Below are 19,419 nucleotides of genomic sequence, written 5' to 3'. Positions count from 1 at the left end.
AGTACAGTGTTCAACATCGACTTCAGATCTAATAATTACCAGTAGCTAGGAATGTCCCGCTAAATAAATAGATTCAAGTAAATCGTTTTTTAATCCCTCCCCCCCCCCCCCCCCCCCGAGCCATACTTCGATTTCTACTTTAGAAGTTATCTTAAATTGTCATGCCGTTCAAACTATTACTACAAAGCAGAATGGAGCGGTAACATTCATTTTCTGGTTGATTACGATGACAAAAGCGTTGTTCAAGTTCATCCCAAACATGCTCAACTGGATCAGTATCCGGACCATGAAAGACACATGCAGTCTGCGTCGCACTCCTCAAACCACTTGGCTCGGTGGATGGGTGCACTGTCCACTTGAAAGTAACCATCATCACCATCATCATCACCATCATCATCAGGGTCCTATTTAGATAAACTACAGCATTTGTTTGACCTTCCAGAGTAATCAAGGGACCCAGGGTTCAAAATGCTCCCTTGCCACCTTGCCAAATACAATTGGGTAGACTGGTGCTAATAAAGCAGCCATATATGCTGCGTGTGCAATATTTATTTCTTTACACAACTAAAGTTGCCCAGCTCAGCAGACCTGGAGTTCACATATTCCTTCATGGAAAGGTTTAATGATTAATTAACAGTGGCAAGAAAAGAAATGACTGCCTATAAATCTGAGCACTTAGGGTTCAGAAAGATGCACTGTAAAACAAATGTAGAAAGCTGTGCTGTGTAGAACAAATGTAAAAAGCCCCAACGTACTTCTAAAAGGCATAATAAATTATGAATTTGTTGCTGACAGGATTAACACTAGTTTACAGCGAAAGGGGGGTTAGGAGATAAGCTTCTGGAAAAAGACTGACTACAGTCTGATTTTAAAACAATAAGCAAAACAATACAACACTGCTTTTTCCAGCATTGTTCCTGAATAGGGGCATTCAGTTCAAGCTGTGTTAATGTTATGTCATTGTGCAAAGGCTAATTTTTACTAAAAAAAAATCTGTAAAGTTTACTGAGTGTACTGCATCTCCATATGAAAATGTTTGTATAACAGAGAATTAAACGTATTAGAGCAGAGTGCAATCTGAAATGTCTAGGAGTCGAGGATCGCATTGCAGCCATTAGCATTATAACAAAGTCCCATAATAGGGATGGTAATCAAACTCCCATTGCACAGCAGTTTCATCCATTCCTGGTTTTACTAGGAGTTTAAAAAGACACACCTGAGCTTATTCCCTATACACTGTGGCTAATCAAGCTTGCAGTAAAACCTGGAACAGGTCATAGTGCTATGCAATAGGAGTCTTATTTCCATCCCTGCATAACGCATCAACTATACCTAGTGGAGGTACAGATGTAAGGATGACATACAGGTGAACTAACAGGTTCCTCAAAGTGCCCAGATTCTCAGTTTCGAGAGCTTGATAATGCTGTTATCACGTTATCACATTATGCATTATTAAAAAAAGAAAAAAAAAAAAATGTCGCAACCAGGTTTCAAGGGTAGGTATGTAAACATGTAACCCAGTGAATGAGCGGTCAATCTGATTTGCTTTTCAAGTCTCTGGTCTTGTACGGGGCACATCAAGACAACACGGTTGTCAAGCTCTGCTCTATGGAAGAGAGTTGGGGGTTAATAAACCAGCACGTGACCTCTCCTTCTGAGCCGCCATTTCCACTGCACCTGCTAGTCTTCACGCTTCCTAAACAAATATATTAACTTTTTATTGTGCTCCAACAGCTGCGATAATGAATGCACTGCTTTTCAGGCACTACAATCTGACATCAGAATAATGCTTATTTTAAGAAGTGTCTATTTCTGTGGCGATTCATTGTTCCAGGCCCACATTAGTTAAATTAACTTTAACCCAAATCCGTTTTTAATTAAGTGTGTATTATATATGAACACAGCCTCAGCATGTATGCTTGCTTTAGCAGTAGTCGCCAAGAGAATTGACAAGCACGGCTCTGAAGAAAAATGATCAAGCGTAGGACTCATTTGAAGTTGCTAAACTATATAAATCATATTGTTTACAGATTAAATGTGTAAAACGAACAGTCAGTTCGGTCGTTAATAAAATGTATTAAGCATCAATTATTATTATTTCACATTACTCCACGATGTTAATTTGTTTTTGTATCTCAGCTTTCCAAAAGAATTTTGACCACCAGCGCCTATGACGTCTTTTCCCGTTCTGAACACGAGATCTAAAATGAACCTGCTTGCAGAGAAATGTGAGTAACAGCTTGTTCATTGAGACGAGGTTTGGGACTTAGCTGAAACCTTGCGTGGTTCAGCCGTTGTAACACAGGTGCCGATCTAAACAGTAATATAACATCTGCACCTTTCTTTCCACAAGGAATGTTTATATATATATATATATATATATATATATATATATATATATATATATATTACTACAATACTATTTTGCCTAAATATTAGTTATTTATCCCCCTACTAGAATAACATTGACATCGCCCAATAAGACATGTGTACCCTCATCACGTGAATTTGTGAGGTAAATTCTAGCTAAGCTCTACACTATTGTAAACAGGATAAGTTAAGTCTGCTTCTTGGCAGTAATAAAAATAGGCATTTTCCAAATAAGACCGGATTTATTTAGAGCATAAAGGAAACCGTGACTCGGAGAAAGCGGTTTATAAAAGAAATGTGATGACTGCTACACTTCCGCTTTTTTTCCCCTTAAACAAACAAACCGTGGTCCACATGTAACACCTTTTCAAATAGAATGCATCAGTTATTACGCTCTTGTAACGAGCAATGATACATAATAAACTGAATTATATGTTTTTACGCTTGGGATATGGTTCAACGCAATGGACTGTGAACAGAAGTAGTCAGTTCCAATGGTTCAAATACTGTAACCGTGACTCAAATGAATCAATTATTAACAGTAAATACAACCAGCCAACATGTTTTATACTAATTCAAACAAAGCTATATTATGCATATTTATTCAAATTAAAAGTAGCTATTTATTAGTATAAAAAAAATGTTGGTTTGATAATGTGCAGGCTAAAAATGCGAATAAAACTGATTGTTATAAAACAAAGTCAATGGAAAATATTTGTTAGTCAATCAAAACCCGTCAGTTCAAACAGTTACCTTACTTACTTTCACTTGCGATCCCGCTTGAGAGCAAAATACAAAAGGAAAATAAATTCACACCACGACGTTGCGTTAATGTTGTACCCATGTTCGTGAAAATTGAAAATAAACGCAGCTGCTCCGTGGTAGTCTTGCTAACAACGCCGATTCCTTCCCAGTAATTATCTTTCCCAGATCCAGGCGTTGGCGTTGTCTACTCCACATATTAGAACGCTTATCCCAGTCTTATCGAACCGTTTTCTGCATCGTGTTGGGTTTTTGAAAGTTTCTAGATCTTCCTGTGTATTGTTTGAAAAGCAAAGATTGTGTGATTCTATAATTTTGTTTTACAAAGCGGACTTCGCTGTGTTTTCTCGGAGCAGCTCCAGGCTGGCTAGTGCCTTCCAGTTGAAATCAGGAGTCTGTATAATTTCCCAAACTGGGCATGCGCGAGTAAAAAAAAAAAAAAGGAAAGAAAGCGTGTCACCCTTTTTAACCCTTACCCTCGACTCTCCTGTTGACAGAAGTTAGGATGTGTGTAATACGAACTTCTAACTTTAGGTGTCAACTAGTAGTGAAAGAAAACGATGCGTGCTGTCACCGTCAGCTTTTTATTTATTTTACCAAAATAAATAAATAAATACGTGCTTGTTTTGCAATAGCAACACCCACCTGACTGATTAAGGGATAAAATGTTTTGTAAATAAACGTAAACAGAAATTCTGCTTTCTTCCAAATCCTCTCTACTGGGAAACATTTTCAAATCGTTAATTCTTGTATTTAATTAATAGCCCTATTTTGTTTGAGAAACAGTTTACTTTAATGATTATCAAAGGTTTATTGTTATTTTTAATGTATTTTTTAAAATGTATTTTAAAATAATTGTTCAGAGTTTAATAAAAACTGAACATAGATCCAAATAATGCCGATTAAAAACAAAAACTAGACGCGGGTCAATTTTTTCTGTATTTGTATTAGTTAGGGGCTACAATACAACAGACGAAAACACATGCTAGATACTGATTTTAATACTTGAAAGAGATTAGCACAAAAAAGGAGGGCAAGTCATACTTTTAATAAGAAATATAATTTTAAAACATTGGTTTGCATTCTTTTAAAAGCAAAACAACACAAATATTTAAAAAAATAAATAAAAAGAAAGAAAATAATTGAAGGTAAAATTATTTTATTGGAGGATGTTATTGTATGCTGGAGCTTAGGCCTATTTGTTGGGCTCAATCTCCATGCTTTATGTACACAGTAACTTAAAATAGGGTACACGGTAAGCCGCCTAGGGATGGTCTTTACCAGTGTGGTGTGATTTTGTGGTGTTCGTAAAAATGTGGTACACCGTGTACTGCGCTTACCCGGGCATGTGCAAATGATTTTAGCTCAGAAAACAAGGAAACGCCCATCTGAAGGGGGTACTGTGTACTGAGTTTGGCCCTTAAAGTTATTTTTGATATATATATTTTTTTACAATTTAGCAAATGTACGTGACTTTAACTGATGAGCAACAAATTGGGTTATCTAAACTTGTAAACATACGGTCTTGTGAGTGAACTACAGTTTGCCTTGTTCTTAGTGATGTGTGCAGTAGTCAGTCACAGCGTACCACATTCTGACGATGTACCAATTTCTGGTTTTTAGTGTTATTTTCAGGTACGCAGTAAAAAGTGGTACGCAACACACTGCGCTTGCTCATGCATGCATAAACAACTTCCGCTAAGAAAACAGGTAAGTGCCCGTTCAAATATGGTACGTTATGCTGTTTAATGTATCATATTTTTCCAGCATTAAGAAAATAGTATGCAAATATTTATCATATGCAATACATTTTCCACCCCGAAACAGGACATCGGCCAATAATAATAATAATAATAATAATAATAATAATAATAATAATAATAATAATAATAAGCCTAAGAAATTCATCAGTTACGTGACTGACCTCCATTTACACAAAGTGTCTACAAAGTGCCACATTTTGCAGGTTTCCCTTATTGACCACTTTGTATGTAGTTGGTAAACAACCAAGCCACGTGTACAGTACTAGAAAACAAGGCGTCGAGCAGAATGCACATTACATTAACAAATTATAGTAAATGCGGTACCTTTCTTGAGGTAAATTAAATCACGTGAGATTAAGGATATAGCAATACATTATTTAAAAGTAAAAATATATATATATATATATATATTGAGAAATCAACCTCGCGGCTTTTTTTTTCTTATTCTTTTTACATTGTGAAATCGAGGCATTGAAACATTGAACACGTTTCATAACTTGCTGCTTACATTTTGTATGACGCCCGTATTGTGACAGAAATAGTTTTCTTTGGATCGTTAGTTTGGGACTTGTACGACGTTCCCTAGGAATACAACACCTCAGCGAGCCAACCATTGGGAACGCGTAGTAGAACTTCCGCTGGTACTGTAATTACCGTGAAGAAATAAGCATACAGACTAGTAAAAGGTATGTGGTAATCTTATGTCATTTTTTCCAGGCATGTGATTATTTTTTGTAATTCGGACGATGGCTTCTCTGTGTGTGACAGCACCACGTCACAGTGATTTGTATTACTAGAATCTCAGCCAAGGAGCTGTGTCAGCTGTTACTGTAACTATAATCCATCACAGTGCAGCACTGCCGTACAGTACACACTGTGAATGGATCAATATCGAGGAAGCACAAATGCAAAAGACGCATGCACGACAGTGTACGCAAGCCTACGGTTTGTTTCAAGCGACGAGTTTAATACTGTAGAGATAGCTACAATACTTTAAACGATTAACAGTTTGATGTTGTGTTTTAAGACATCGGGCGACACCGATATATTATAAGCGTCGTGCCTGTGGTTAATCAATCGTGCATTGATAAACGTCTTCAGTTGCAATAGGCCTACATGATGTACTAATAATATAATACGTTATTGTATTCTACACTCATAGTAATGGGCTCTGCTGAAGATCAGGTGGACAAGATTTTAAATGGCGAGGCGATCCAGGTATCCGGCTTTGATTCATCTCCTGAAACGGTTCGATCAGTCGCTATAAGGAAAAATGTCTGCTATATTGTCAGCGCAGTCATCTTTAATGATAAGGTGAGCTAATATCACACTGTGCCGGTGTAGGGCCAAAACATGATCCCTGTGACGTCAGAAAATGGGAGGGCACATTGATTCGGAAGTGTTGTGATTGACTACTGCGGGGCAGCAGTGTGGAGTAGTGGTTAGGGCTCTGGACTCTTGACTGGAGGGTCGTGGGTTCAATCCCAGGTGGGGGACACTGCTACTGTACCCTTGAGCAAGGTACTATACCTAGATTGTTCCAGTAAAAACCCAACTGTATAAATGGGGAATTGTATATAAAAATAACATGATATCTTGTAACAATTGTAAGTCGCCCTGGATAAGGGTGTCGGCTAAGAAATAAATAATAATAATATCACTAGGAACAAGACAAACTAGTTCACCCACATGTTTACCAAACTCAGCACATCCTACCCCTTTTAGATGGGCGTTTCCTTTTCTGACTTAAAATAATTTGCGCAGTACAAGGTGTACCACTTTTTGACATGTACCACAAAATAACACGACACCAGTATACTGGTAATGCACCACAATCTGCAAGCGTTTCAAAATACTGTACAGTATCCCAATCACTGAACTAGTTTTAAAAAAAGGTAATACTTTCAGTATAATACAGGAAATTACAAACACACAGAATAACTGCAGCCACGTTATCAAACTCCATAGAAAATCAAAATAATAAAAGTGAATAACAGTCAGTAGAAAATCTGGAGGCCTTTTTGGAGGTTCTTATTGTTACCAGTACAAATTCTACTGCTGGTAAGAAACCCCCAACAAACCCACTTGTTTAACATCAGAGGTGAAGAAAGTGAAATACTGTATTCATAATTTATTGGACTTAAGTTTAGAGAAAGGAAAATTGGGCTGTTATATTGAGAATTAGTTTTGTCTAGCTACAGGTAGCAGCAAAATTCTACTAGCAGTAACATCTGCCATAACAACAACACTTCTTACCTGCATATTTTTTTTTTATAGTTTTCTGGGATTTTCCAATCCTCCGAGGCACAAAACAGGACTGTGTAATTGTCATTTATTTTTCTCAATTACAGAATGAGGTCCTGATGATGCAGGAGGCAAAGAGAGACTGCTATAAGATGTGGTATCTACCGGCCGGAAGAATGGAAGAGAACGAGACCATTGTAGAGGGGATGAGGAGAGAGGTGAAGGAAGAGACTGGACTGGAGTGCGACCCTGTCACCCTTCTGCTCGTCGAGGAAAGCGGTCCTAGTTGGATCAGATTTACATTTCTTGCAGAGGTGACAGGTCAGTAGGCTGTTTTGTATATTAAATTAAAAAAATCAGCATCCGTGTGAACAAAACCTTTTTTTTTTTACTGGTACTAAGGCAGCTGCTTTTGCTGCTGCAGAAAAACAGATTCTTAATATAACTACCCATTTCCATTAAGGCCAATAATAAACTATTTCTCTATTTGAGCCCTACAGTTAACTACTGGCAGCAGTTGTTGTTAATGGCAGAAGAATTTGTACTGTTAAGAAGGAACCCCAAAGAGGCTGCCACCAGTAGAATTTCTACTGGCTCTATATTCAAGTGGAAATTTTGTACTGTATCTGTAAAATGTTTCTTCATTATTTCCCGCCACTAGGTGGCAGTATAAAGACTACAGCAGAAGCTGACTCAGAATCCCTTCAGGCTCAGTGGTGGGACAGAGTTTCTCCCCTTCCTCTGAGAGCCAAGGACATCCTTCCTCTGATTGAGGCTGGCGTTAAGTATAAAGAGAGCCCTTGGTTTCCCCACACCCTGCCTGTGGAACTACCATGCTCAGTCATCTGCCAAAGAGTCATGGTAGCATATGCTGAGTCCAACAACGACTTGTGGTTGATGCTTGCCGCTGGGGAACGTGAGCACCTTCCAGTCACAGTATCTGGTACCCCTCCCTCCGAGAGATCACATACGGTCAAAGAAGCTGTTTACAGGCTAGTGAAGGAATGCATGCAGCTCTCGCAAGTAAAGATTAAAACCCTGGGTATTTTAGGACTGCAGCATCACGGAAAAAACCCAGGAAACACGGACGGGATCTGTTTTAATACACTGCTGTCTATCGAACACAATTCTACCAGCGATGCAAGGGATGGGCTTCCTCCAGTGTTGAACAATGACAAGTTCCGCTGGTGGAAGGTAGACAATGACAGTCTGAAAGACAAGATCCTGCAAAGACTGGCTTCGCTTTCTGTTGTTCCTATCCATGCCTTATTTTAAAACCGAAATACTACTGACTCAAGAGATCAACGGAAGAGAAAACACAGATACAGCATGCAAGAACTGAGCACCTAACTTCCATTAAACTTTGCACTGTACTGTATGTAAAAAATGAAGCGATTTCTACTTAACGAAGAGCTGGGGAACAGGGTTGTTTGCTAGGCTTTGCCTTATAATAATGTATTGTTAATAATCTCAGGTGCGGTTAGGGTTTAGGAGTAATACTATGTTTCCATTGTCCACTGTCACCATGCTTAGATGCATGTTAAAATCTTACATGATAACCTGTGCTAAAGAAGGGACTGTAAAGATATTTTACTCACCTTCATGTTTGATCCATGTGTGCTCATTTAGTCTTTTTGCATGCAATTCTCACTAAAGTGAAACCCACTAGTTTGCAGAATGGAGACTACTACTCACAGTGGAAATCACATCCAGAAACTGAACGGAAGCAACACTTTGAAACAGGGTTCCTCCAGTCTGTGTGCTTTTTGCCTGTCTTTTTTTTGTTATGTGTTAAGATTTTACCAGTCACATACGAGGTGGTGGGATTAAACATTGTAAACACCTTTATAAGATTCTGGATTACACAAGCATATTAAAAGCTTCACCAAACCTTTATAGATGTCAGTCCCATCTAATTGGGGATATGTGGTTTTGAACAACTTGTGTTGGTGAAAGCAAGTGTGCTAAATGCAGCCCATGACTCCATAGTTAAATGCTGTTTTCTAACCAATTATGCATCAAAGGCCAGGGACCACAAACCCCTAGCTTTTCCATTGGAAGAAAATGCACTTGCAGGGCACATATCTGAGTACATCTTCTGGAAATGATCCATTAGTACAGCCTTGATTTGTTGTTAAAATCTTCTCCTGTAAATGTATTCCATTTAGAATAATGCACTCTAAGTGATAAATCTGGACTATATGACGTTCTTTTGAGATTTAATTCCCATAAAACATGCTTTCATACACCGTACCAAACCTCGTGAGTCGACAAGTTAACACTTTTTCAGCACATACTGTATCTTAAGACTGCAAGTCCAAATGCTGGTATGTTGCTGCATAGTAGCGATGGCTTCTTTCCAAACTAAAAGGACAATTATTTAAATAAAAGAAGTTACATTCTCCAATAAAAGAAGATAAAATGTCACAGCAGTATGACAAACATAAAACAGGTTCACATGGAATACTATGCATCATTTTTTTCACAAATAATAAAAATCTTTAAAATATTAATGGAAATCTTCCACAACTGCAGACAACAGATGTATTTTTAAAATAAATCACCTATATATATGTAATACTGTGATTACATAAATATCATAAAGTACTTAAAACATGAAAAAAAAAACCAGCAGTGTCATACATTAGCATGGCTTATCTACAACAAAGTTTTCAACAGACACGGACGATAACCACAGCACTTGGACCAGTAAAATAACTCTCCTGTAATTTGTGTCGGACAAGGGTGCACATGTGTCTATATGTTCTTGCATAGTCAATGCAAATCTGCAGCACTGTTTCTTTCCTGTATACTTCAGTTTTCTTGTAGGTGTAAGACATTCCTGTAGACCTCATACACACTTTTGTCAGACCATTGCCCACAATATGTTTGTGCCGTGTGCTAATGTTCTTCCACAGGGTATTTGACAAACGCTATCGCTGCCAATTCCTTGCAGAACTCCTCCAGGACTGTAACCCCCTTTAACAGCGTCAGGTGATCCGTCCTAAGTGGAGAACAAAAGAGAGCCAATTTAGCCACTGAAGATTGTTGTCTCTATTACCTTCATTAATAAAGAGACAACTGAAAACATAATCAACTCTTCCCTCTTGTACGATGTTTGCACGTTGGACTTACATTGCTTCAGGCTCCAGTCCTATTAGCTGTTCTCTGACAAGCAGCAACTTTCCAGTGAAGTTGGGTATGTGCTGAATTCTCTGCATTAGGTCTCCGATCACCTACAAATACAGTTTGATTGTTAGCAGAATGGCCCACTGCCCAGCCTTTTCTTTCAATGTTATTTGCACCTTTTTATTGCCACACTCTAATACAATGTTACATCACCAGTTTGCCATCTGTCCCATGCTTGGCGGCACTTTACTGTTGTTATTCTAATCATCATCAGCTGATCATACTTACTCTCACAAGTACTGAAAACAGGGATCGGCTACCCGGAGCCAAGTTAATGTAGGGGTCCAGGAGATACTCATGCAAGTGAGGATGTGAAAATACAGCAAGCTTTGATACAACTGATGTAATCTGGAGATTCAATTCATAAGGCTGCAAAATAAAAATTTTAAATATATATTTGTTTGTATCCAACACAGTATTTACAGCGGCAACACACATCTAATGTAATAAAAGTACATCAGAATACATACAAACAAAACACACCGTCATGCAGTGAAAGGTCAGTGCTAGGGTACCTGATCAAGTATCCTTGTGATTCTGTCAAACAGAACTTTCAGGAAGTGGCCTTCGTAGAAGTCGGAGTCAGGCGTGGATGACTCTAGTGGTCTCAGCTCTTGTGGCCAGCCCCATTCTAGTGAGTAGGAAGTGCAATCTTGAAACTGGACAGACAGTGAAACATACACTATTACAATAATGTGCACAGTAGGACAGACGATTCTTTCTAATGCTTATTTTTATTTTATTTTTTTTTACAAAAGGTAAATGTTGAATTAAAAGTCATTTTATGTAAACAGCTTTGGAAGAGTTACTGGTATAGACCTACCAGTGTGTGAGCATCGTGCACGTAGGTGTCATATCCCGATTCAAGTACATTTTGAGAAGTTTTTGCTTCTTGTGGAACAAGACAGAGAAAGCTGGAATATGAAGGCAACCATTTTAAACTTTTCTCATCCTTAGTAGTGCTGGCCTCCATTTTATTTCACTAATAAAAACTGAGAAGAGCCATGTACAGGTATAAGGTAAACACATTCCTAAGGACAGTCTGTTAACTTGAGTTTACACTGCAAACAAATGTGTAACATTTTACTTATTTTGTGACTAACTAAAATAAAGCCTACTGCAAAGTTGCTAGAAATTATCTACAAGGAACGCAATGAAATGGGCTGCCAGTGATACTGTTGCTAGTGCTAATAAGAAGAAAATTGCCTGTTTTTAATTCCTGTAAGCCACAAATGCAAGAATGTATTAACTGGAGTTGTGCCCAATCGTCCGACACCCTGAGAAAGACTAGGTACACCAGTTCGCAGGAGGTTCAGACTATAAAAAATAAAAAAAATAAAAAAGTAAGCTTCTCACCTATTTACAATGTCATTTACCCCTGTGTTTCCAGCAGGCCGCACTGCTGTTTCTCTGGGGGGTAAAGACAGCAGTTGTTCGGAGCCCTGGAAGCCACTCTCTGGGTACATGCCTGTGAAAAAGGGATCCTCTTCCAACTCCCTGCGAGTAATTTGAAGTTTAGCGGTTATCAGGGAAAAGAGTTTGCTTACAAAGAGAATTCTTATCTGCTGCAAACAATTTCATGGAAAGCTCCGCTTCCATGAAGACATATTACCGTTTGGAGTTTCTAACACCTCTCTTGAAATATTTCTCACCCAAAAACGATAGAAACAAATATTTGCAACATGGTTAGTGTACCGTTTATGTATCAGACAAAATGTTACGAAATTTAGATGTGCTTCTTATCTGGACTTCTTTTAGCAACAGTGACACCCTGTGGCAGCCCACTGAATCACTGAGAAAGACAGAGAATGTCATTTGTAGGACATGTTTAAATTGCAATAACTTTGGCTTTCTTCCACACTGTCTTAATAGCACTGGATTGTGTACTTTTATAAATACTTATATCAATACTTTATATGTATACTACCATTTATGTGACTATTAGAGGGATTCAACAGTGTTATTTTAAGTGATGGTGAAAATGCCCACAGGATCACCCCAGGACCTGATGTATATGAGAAGGTGAGCAGCGGGAAGCACCTACTCTGTATCATCCAGCTGTTCATGAGCCACAGCATGCCTGTCTTCCAGTCCACAGGCACTGCTATGTGCAATATAGCTCCTCAGCTCCAGGTTTCTCAGAACCAGGTTAAAGATGATGTGCTCATGGGGTTTCTGCAGCAATTGCTCAAATAACCTCAGTGTTGCAACACTGATCTGAGTAAAATAAAAAAAAAAATAAAGAAATACATTAACTAGTACTTACATTCCTTTTATAATGCTTGAACATGCTGAGGCACATATAGAGAAACATATATCCCACCTCGTCAGATATGTGGTCACAGTGCTCTATGAGATGGTATCGTAACGCATGGCTTTCACTGTCCATCGGAAGCTCGGGCTCTTTCTGATTTCCTAATAAAAAGAAAACCACCTCTCCTAACATCACGGGAGACGAGATCTGACGCACTACCAAGGTTAATAGTATCGTGGTGATCAGCATCCCAATTTCTGACCTGGAACGGAAAGTACAATGCTGAAGTTGGTAATACATGTATATATGAAGCTTTCAAGACCGCATATGCCCCTTTCAATCAGGCAAAAGACCTTGAACAAAAGGACCTATGTTATGCATAAAATTAATTTACATAAAGATCATTTAAAATTATATGTCATCATGAGAAGCTCTCTATCACTTTTTATTTATTACTGCAATGTGTAGGATGTGTAGAAGACTCCATGTGTCCAGCTATTAATTGCACATGGAAAAGAGTGCGTAGAAATACGGAACATGAAATAAATTGCCTTGCCCTGTACACTTACTGCTTTGCAAACACAATATGTTTGCATATGTCTGAGACTGGTTAAACACTCACGGAAAATTCTATACGTTCAAACTCATACTAGGTGAGATGTGTATGGTATGATCAAAGGTATTATTTTGCTCAGAAATAGGAAACAACATAAGTGACTTACATTTGCAGCAGTTGTGGCTGTATTACTGCAATAAGCCATCTTTGATGTATTACTTTTGCCAAACTTGAAGCAAGTAACTGATGAAAAAAAGAAAACAATTACTGCATTCCATGTTTTTAAATGTGTTTAATAATTATTGATCATATATATATATATATATATAAAGAACACTACCAGTCTGAAAATACAGAGTTAGAAATAACACTTCCATTGCATACCAGTTTGCTCCATTCCTGGGTTTAGTTTTATTTTAGTAAGACACATCTGAGCTTTCTACCTATACACTGGGGCTTATCAAACACACATTAACATCTGAAATGGGTGAAACTGCTATGCAACAGGAGTCTTGTTTCCGTCCCTGAAATAATTTATTTTTTAATGTGTAAACATGATTTTACGATTCTGCATCCATTCACCGTTCAAAAGGACTGCTGTTAATATTTTGTTACAGATTAAGCAGCCCAGTCATGCACAAACAGTATGCTGCATTTCCATTTTGTAAGTACAGAAATAAACATCTTGACTGGCTTACCCTATGAGCTTCTTTCAGAAGGTGATCGCAGTAGTCTACCCACAGTAAAAACGCTTCAAGGTGCTCTCTCCCTGGAAACACAGCAGCCTCTTCTGTGCGACGTTTTGAAAACTGGCCTCTGAAACAGATCATTTCAAATACAGCATAAGAATAAAAAACAACAATACACAATTCAGAACAGCGGTTCCACAAAATCATCTGAATTGTTATCTTTACAAATGTTCAAGCGAACCTCTAACGCCAACTTGAGGTTTTTGGTATCTAATTTCATAATTTCAAACTCATTAACTGCCATACCAAACTACTTGAAAGCACATACATATTAAACATTGAAGCATAACAACTAATCTATCACAGAACTATGCAACTAAGTACAGCACATGCAAAACACTGAATAGCACATATTGTCTAATAGTGACATACACTCAGGCTTCCACTGCACAACAGCACTGGCAATTTCAAGCTTTGAGCTGAACTAGTCACAACACAGCTTGTTTGCAGATATCCTAGCGGACATGCTCTCAGGTGTAATTGTGCTCATAGTAAAGCCAGCAATGGATTACGTGCTGTGGAATGGGAGTCATTCAGAGTGATCGCCATTTTTTTTTTTTTTCTTAATTATAAGGTTACAATTGGACAGTCTCCAGGGATGGGAATAAGACTCCTACTGCATAAAAAATTTCAGGTTTTAACACATGCTTGATTAGCAACTACTATGCTCATTTTAATCCCTGGTTTCTGTTCTTTGAAAACGTACAGTAGATGTTTGATTGGCCTTTGAAGTGAAGCTTAAAGGCTGCTGCACGTACCTCCAGTTAACCCTCTCGACTGTCTCAATATCCGCAGGGTCTATAGAGGTAGGGACCTGGCTGTAAAGCTCACACAGCCTGTCTGTGACCAGCTGGCAAAGCGCAGTGTTCTCAATCAGGTAACTGGCTGTCTCTTCCTTTGGTATACCAACCAATAGCAGCAGGGCTTCACAGGATTTGAGTGCAATTTTGCTTTTCTGAAAAACAGAACCAGACATGTTTTGGATTAAATTAATGCTAGCCTTATTCAATATCATAATTATGTGCACTTAATCTGATTGAGATCCAATCCAACCATCTGACTAGTACATATGATAAGAATAAACATCAATAGGAGAGTGTGATAGACATATAGATCGATGCTTATTTTTTTGGGCAGTTACCTTTTTTTTTTTTTTTTTTTTTTTTTTAACAGTATTGTGTATTTATTCTGTACATGTACATCCAGCTACGTTATCCAGATGTACTTATGAACTGTGTGGTCCAGTGGTTAAAGAAAAGGGCTTGTAACCATGAGGTCCCCGGCTCAAACCCCGGCTCATTCACTGACTCACTGCGTGACCCTGAGCAAGTCACTTAACCTCCTTGTGCTCCGTCTTTCGGGTGAGAAGTTGTTGTAAGTGACTCTGCAGCTGATGCATAGTTCACACACCCTAGTCTCTGTAAGTCGCCTTGGATAAAGGCGTATGCTAAATAAACAAATAATCATTATATCAGCTGTACATACCTGACTTTTGCTTAAGTTGATTAAGGCTTGGACCAGGTTGGTGTCTGCTTTGTGTGCTAGGGAGCACGAGGCTGGTCTCGCTTGTGTACCAGAGGAGGGTTCTGCATATCCAGCAGCCCTGCTACCCAGTGCTGTACAATCACTCAATGGACTCAATGAGGAAGCTGCAGTTGTACTGGGTTTAGCTGCACTGTGCCGACCATCTTCATCCCCTGAGGTAGAATTGTGCCTTTGCTTGCCTACTTCACTCTTGGCCTGGAATGACGACATAAAGGGTTGCAATGCAGATACCTCGTATGCTCAGATAATGCTGGTGCAGGATTGACATAAGGACATCAGAACATAAGCCATGTTGGGAATGGGAAGAGTTGTTTGATCTAGCAAGGTTTGCATCTTGCTAGTATACCATGGGCCATCAAGGTCTTAAACCAAAATGAATGAACTTGAAGGTACACGTTTCAGTGCTTAAATTAACCTTAACAGTTTTGTAATTTCGGTGTAAAGATCTTGACAAATCTGGACCCATACGTTCCATCCAATGGAATCTAGGTTCTTTGGTTAGAATATAATTGTTGCTCAGTGTTCCGAGTGTTTATTCCATGCATTTATCGTGCCCTCTCATCATGATCTCTTGGCTAAGTTTGGAGTACTTCCTTGGGTTAAATGTAGCTAGACCATTTATTAACTTTATTTAAATCCCATCTTACCTTGTTTTTATTTTCTAGGCTGATTTTCAATATTTTACCCTGCCCTCATAGCTCATGCCATTAAGCCCTCAGACTAGCCTGGTTTCCCTTCTCTGTAATGTCTTCTTGTAGTGGGGTTATACATGGACACAGAGCAATAAATTGGAAACTGAATTTACCAGACATAAATTGTAAAACAGATCTGTGTAGCAACAAAACAACTATGTTAAGAATGCTGATTAAGGGGTTTAGGAGAAGAACCAACTTGCGTTTGACATTTGAGGTGAATGTGAAGTGAGAGTCTGTCTGTCTGAAGGAAGTGCACTTTGGCTGAGCTCAAGAACACGCACTCTGCTTACTGCTCTGTTTACTGCTGTTGAAAACAATGAGCAAGTTAACAAGAACCAGTTGACAACAAGCCAAGCTCACAGCTTCATGAAGGCATATAAATTAGGCACAGGAGAGACAGCGAGACACGCTCCATGTCCTCCCTGTGATCTTGAAGGTGTGGCCGCCGCACTCCCAGAGGGAAAGGTAGCGGAGCTCTACCTTCACTTCTGTAATGACCAGCGCGACACTATTTTGTATAAAGATAATGTTTAAATGACAATATATATTAGTTTTTACTTACAAGCATTAGAGCTGCAGTTACTCAACCACATTAACTGCCTTTGCGTGTTTCATTATGCTGGCACGAACAAGAACAGCGGGTGCATGGACTCAGGAATTAGATTTTAGTGGCTGCTTTTATGGCACTAAACTGTCCGAGACCGAAAGAAAGTATTAAAAAATAAATAAATAAATAAATACCTCAAGAATGTAATTAAGGAGGTACGGATCCTGTTTCAGTTTATTGCAAATCACATACAGAAACTGGACTTCCTCTTTCTCTGACTGTGATCCAGGAAGAATGCCACACTGTCGAATTAGCTTCTGTTTAAAAAGAAGCAAAAAATAAATCAGAACGATGTATGTCTTTACCACCTCCAGAGACTTTCTCAGCTCTCTGCTTCCACCCTTTTGAAGCGGCACAGGAGACGCTCCACAGAACCTCTGGTTACATTTACTTTTGAAGCAGGAATGGTGCAATAAATTAACGAGAAGGCATTGATTATTGTTTTGCATACCTGTATTGGTCTGTACACATTGATGATATGAAGCATTGGCTGCTGAATCTGTCCCAAGAGCTTTGTGAAGAATATGAGGACTTGCTGGTTCATTCCTGGAGGATACTGGAAACAAAAAACAATAACATTGGGGATCTATTTTTTAGTTCGTTACTTACTACTTGCGAGCTTAATTTAGTAAACAGCACATTTCCAGTATAAAACTAGGGGTGGTACCTGCGCTTTGCCTAATGTACCGAGAGTCTCCAGGAGTTTGTGCTGCAGGAGATACTCCATGCAAGGGCCTGTTTCTTCCACCTCCTGGTGTTGCTCCTCATAAATCAAAATATCCAGCATCTGTTTCAGACGCCATGGGATGTCTGTCTGCTTAGCCGGGGTCGTTTCATCTGAAAGATAATTTCCATTTGAGGTTTACCCTGCTACACTTGCACAGCTTTCCCCCCCACAAGCTGTCCCATGCTCTTCTGTGCTTTATCATGCTTGCCTATACTTTGTCACAGCTTATGTTTTACTGTATTTTTATTAATGTAATAAGGGTTACACAGAAATACACTTAACGTCAATGGCCAATGGTTAGAATGGATAGCTTCTGATGGGAAACAGTTGAGATAAAGAAAAAATAGTAAATACCAGTGAAATAATATACGTCAAAAAGCAATTCCTTTTATTTTTTTACATTCACATTATTTTTATAGATGGTATAATGTTTCACATGAATCTACGTATTATAGAGCATTTATTGGGAATCTGAAAACTCCTCGACAGCATGAAGTGAATTGGCTTAATGCAACATTATGGTTTCACAGACCCTGATTACCACTAATTAGGACTACCTAATGTTACCTTAGTTAAAGTTGTGCTGGGATAATGTGGGTCTATGAAACCATTCCTAAATGTGTGTGAATGATCGGGGTTTGTATTGAGTGGAAGCTCTATACACATGAATGCACATTTTAGAACATATTGAAAAGATAGAATTACACAGCACCCTACTTCAATCTGCTCGACATCTATCAATGAAGAATGGAATAGACAAACTTGAAACAGCAGCAAAGTCTGGCTGGGTGCTTACCAGAGGTTTCTATGTAATAGTTTGTGATTCCTTTCCAGTGCTCCACAAAGGAATCGTGTAAATTAACTGAGGGCTCTCGCTGGGTGCGGGAAAAAAACAAAAACATTGTTAATGTTTTATTAAAAAAATAATAATACCAACGCCACAGATAAGAAATTGATCGTATGGGAAACCCTTGAATACTACCAACATGGTAAAAGAGATTTGTTTTTGGCATGTTAAATCAAGGTGAGACAATGACATTATATAATATGCATAGAGTATTGTCCCTTTATTTGCCAGTGGCATTTTCCACGTAAATACGGTAGATAGACTACGGTATCTGAGCTTAGGGTCACTAATGTCGAGGATCAGTGTCCTGGACCTGTGCAACCTAAAAAAAGATGTAACTTTTTAAATGACAGTTCGGGGGTGTTGCACTATTTTAAAAACAAACACTAAAAAGCCTTTTATTTATTTAGTTCCAGCTTCATATAACTCCAGCAGCGTACCTGACTTAGGAAAAGCTAGCTCAGCCTGTGCTTGTTTGTTAATGAAAAACTACCTGTTGATTCTTGGAACTGAAAAATCGGAGACATTCATCAGCAAATATATGACCGTGTAATACATTAAATACAGAACATCAACTACAGTGCTCACTTTGAATACTGAATTTAAAAAATAAAGAACAGCACTTCTTTTTACGTGTCTTACTGCCAAAAGGCCATGATAAAGCCGGGGACAAAAGTGTATTTTCTTGCGGGAGCAGCGAGCTCTGACTCCCTCTTCTTTACTTACCGTCTCCAGCGCCTGCTGGAACAGAGATGTCAGTTTGCTGAACACCTCCATCGTCGGTCGACGGCGTTTTTAACTGTGCTGAAGTAATATTTTTAAATACATTTATACGGTTCCGACGCCACTATTACCACGTAAACAAACTGCTATTCCATGTTCTGTCAGCTGGTACAGCTGTGTGTTCGTCGAGGCTGGCTTCGGGTGTGGGAGTGTCTTGTGCAGGCAAGAATTTAGGAATGTTGTCAAACATTACAGTGCCTCTGTCGTGGCTGTATGGTGAACTCTAGTCTGAAGTCTCTGTATTTTCAACAAATGTATAATGTGTTGGCTTTTTAACAATGGCTCCCCCGGCTTACCTATTTATAAATGTGTCATTTCACGAGTTACT

At 38.7% G+C, this 19,419-nt stretch overlaps 3 protein-coding genes across 5 annotated transcripts in view; 1 reads left to right on the top strand and 2 right to left on the bottom strand.

Moving 5' to 3' along the window:
* LOC117397858 (disintegrin and metalloproteinase domain-containing protein 9-like) overlaps positions 1 to 3,572 on the bottom strand; it is a 29,165-nt gene extending 25,593 nt beyond the window's left edge. For both annotated transcript variants that reach the window (XM_059013762.1, XM_059013763.1), the window contains exon 1: positions 3,133 to 3,572. In XM_059013762.1, the coding sequence (XP_058869745.1) occupies positions 3,133 to 3,214 (82 nt within the window). In that variant the 5' untranslated portion in view covers positions 3,215 to 3,572. The remainder of the gene's footprint in view (positions 1 to 3,132) is intronic.
* On the top strand, positions 1,918 to 9,035 carry LOC117397913 (8-oxo-dGDP phosphatase NUDT18). 2 transcript variants are annotated; one of them, XM_059013765.1, is made up of 5 exons: positions 1,918 to 1,981; positions 2,140 to 2,228; positions 6,058 to 6,209; positions 7,247 to 7,460; positions 7,801 to 9,035. In XM_059013765.1, exons 2-5 carry the CDS (start codon positions 2,171 to 2,173, stop codon positions 8,412 to 8,414), a joined length of 1,038 nt encoding a protein of 345 aa, XP_058869748.1. In that variant the 5' UTR covers positions 1,918 to 1,981; positions 2,140 to 2,170; the 3' UTR covers positions 8,415 to 9,035. The 2 variants fall into 2 exon arrangements, with proteins under 2 accessions (XP_058869748.1, XP_033852758.3); XM_033996867.3 differs by lacking the exons at positions 1,918 to 1,981; positions 2,140 to 2,228 and adding an exon at positions 5,458 to 5,581.
* A 311-nt stretch (positions 9,036 to 9,346) lies between these two features.
* On the bottom strand, positions 9,347 to 19,314 carry LOC117397912 (FHF complex subunit HOOK-interacting protein 2B). The gene is made up of 17 exons (XM_059013764.1): positions 19,035 to 19,314; positions 18,258 to 18,336; positions 17,402 to 17,571; positions 17,186 to 17,290; positions 16,869 to 16,991; positions 15,373 to 15,627; positions 14,646 to 14,842; positions 13,837 to 13,954; positions 13,305 to 13,381; positions 12,652 to 12,844; positions 12,373 to 12,545; positions 11,685 to 11,825; positions 11,152 to 11,242; positions 10,844 to 10,987; positions 10,557 to 10,697; positions 10,275 to 10,375; positions 9,347 to 10,143 (listed from the first exon to the last, which is right to left on the bottom strand). The coding sequence occupies exons 1-17, from the start codon at positions 19,083 to 19,085 to the stop codon at positions 10,041 to 10,043; spliced, it is 2,262 nt and encodes a 753-aa protein (XP_058869747.1). The 5' UTR covers positions 19,086 to 19,314; the 3' UTR covers positions 9,347 to 10,040.
* Positions 19,315 to 19,419: the final 105 nt, after the last annotated feature.

The sequence above is a fragment of the Acipenser ruthenus genome, chromosome 46, assembly GCF_902713425.1.
Source record: "Acipenser ruthenus chromosome 46, fAciRut3.2 maternal haplotype, whole genome shotgun sequence".
Taxonomy (NCBI): domain Eukaryota; kingdom Metazoa; phylum Chordata; class Actinopteri; order Acipenseriformes; family Acipenseridae; genus Acipenser; species Acipenser ruthenus.
Note: the sequence above shows the minus strand (reverse complement) of the source record. Positions and strands in the feature narration are given on the sequence as shown.

Coding starts and splice junctions, on each gene's coding strand:
- LOC117397913 (XM_059013765.1), top strand. CDS start 2,171: ATGACGTCTTTTCCCGTTCTGAACACGAGATCTAAAATGAACCTGCTT. Junction 2,229..6,057: donor GAACCTGCTTGCAGAGAAAT/GTGAGTAACAGC, acceptor CTACACTCATAG/TAATGGGCTCTGCTGAAGAT. Junction 7,461..7,800: donor ATTTCTTGCAGAGGTGACAG/GTCAGTAGGCTG, acceptor TCCCGCCACTAG/GTGGCAGTATAAAGACTACA.
- LOC117397912 (XM_059013764.1), bottom strand. CDS start 19,085: ATGGAGGTGTTCAGCAAACTGACATCTCTGTTCCAGCAGGCGCTGGAG. Junction 11,826..12,372: donor GAACAGCTGGATGATACAGA/GTAGGTGCTTCC, acceptor AATTACTCGCAG/GGAGTTGGAAGAGGATCCCT. Junction 10,376..10,556: donor TGTTTTCAGTACTTGTGAGA/GTAAGTATGATC, acceptor CTGTATTTGTAG/GTGATCGGAGACCTAATGCA.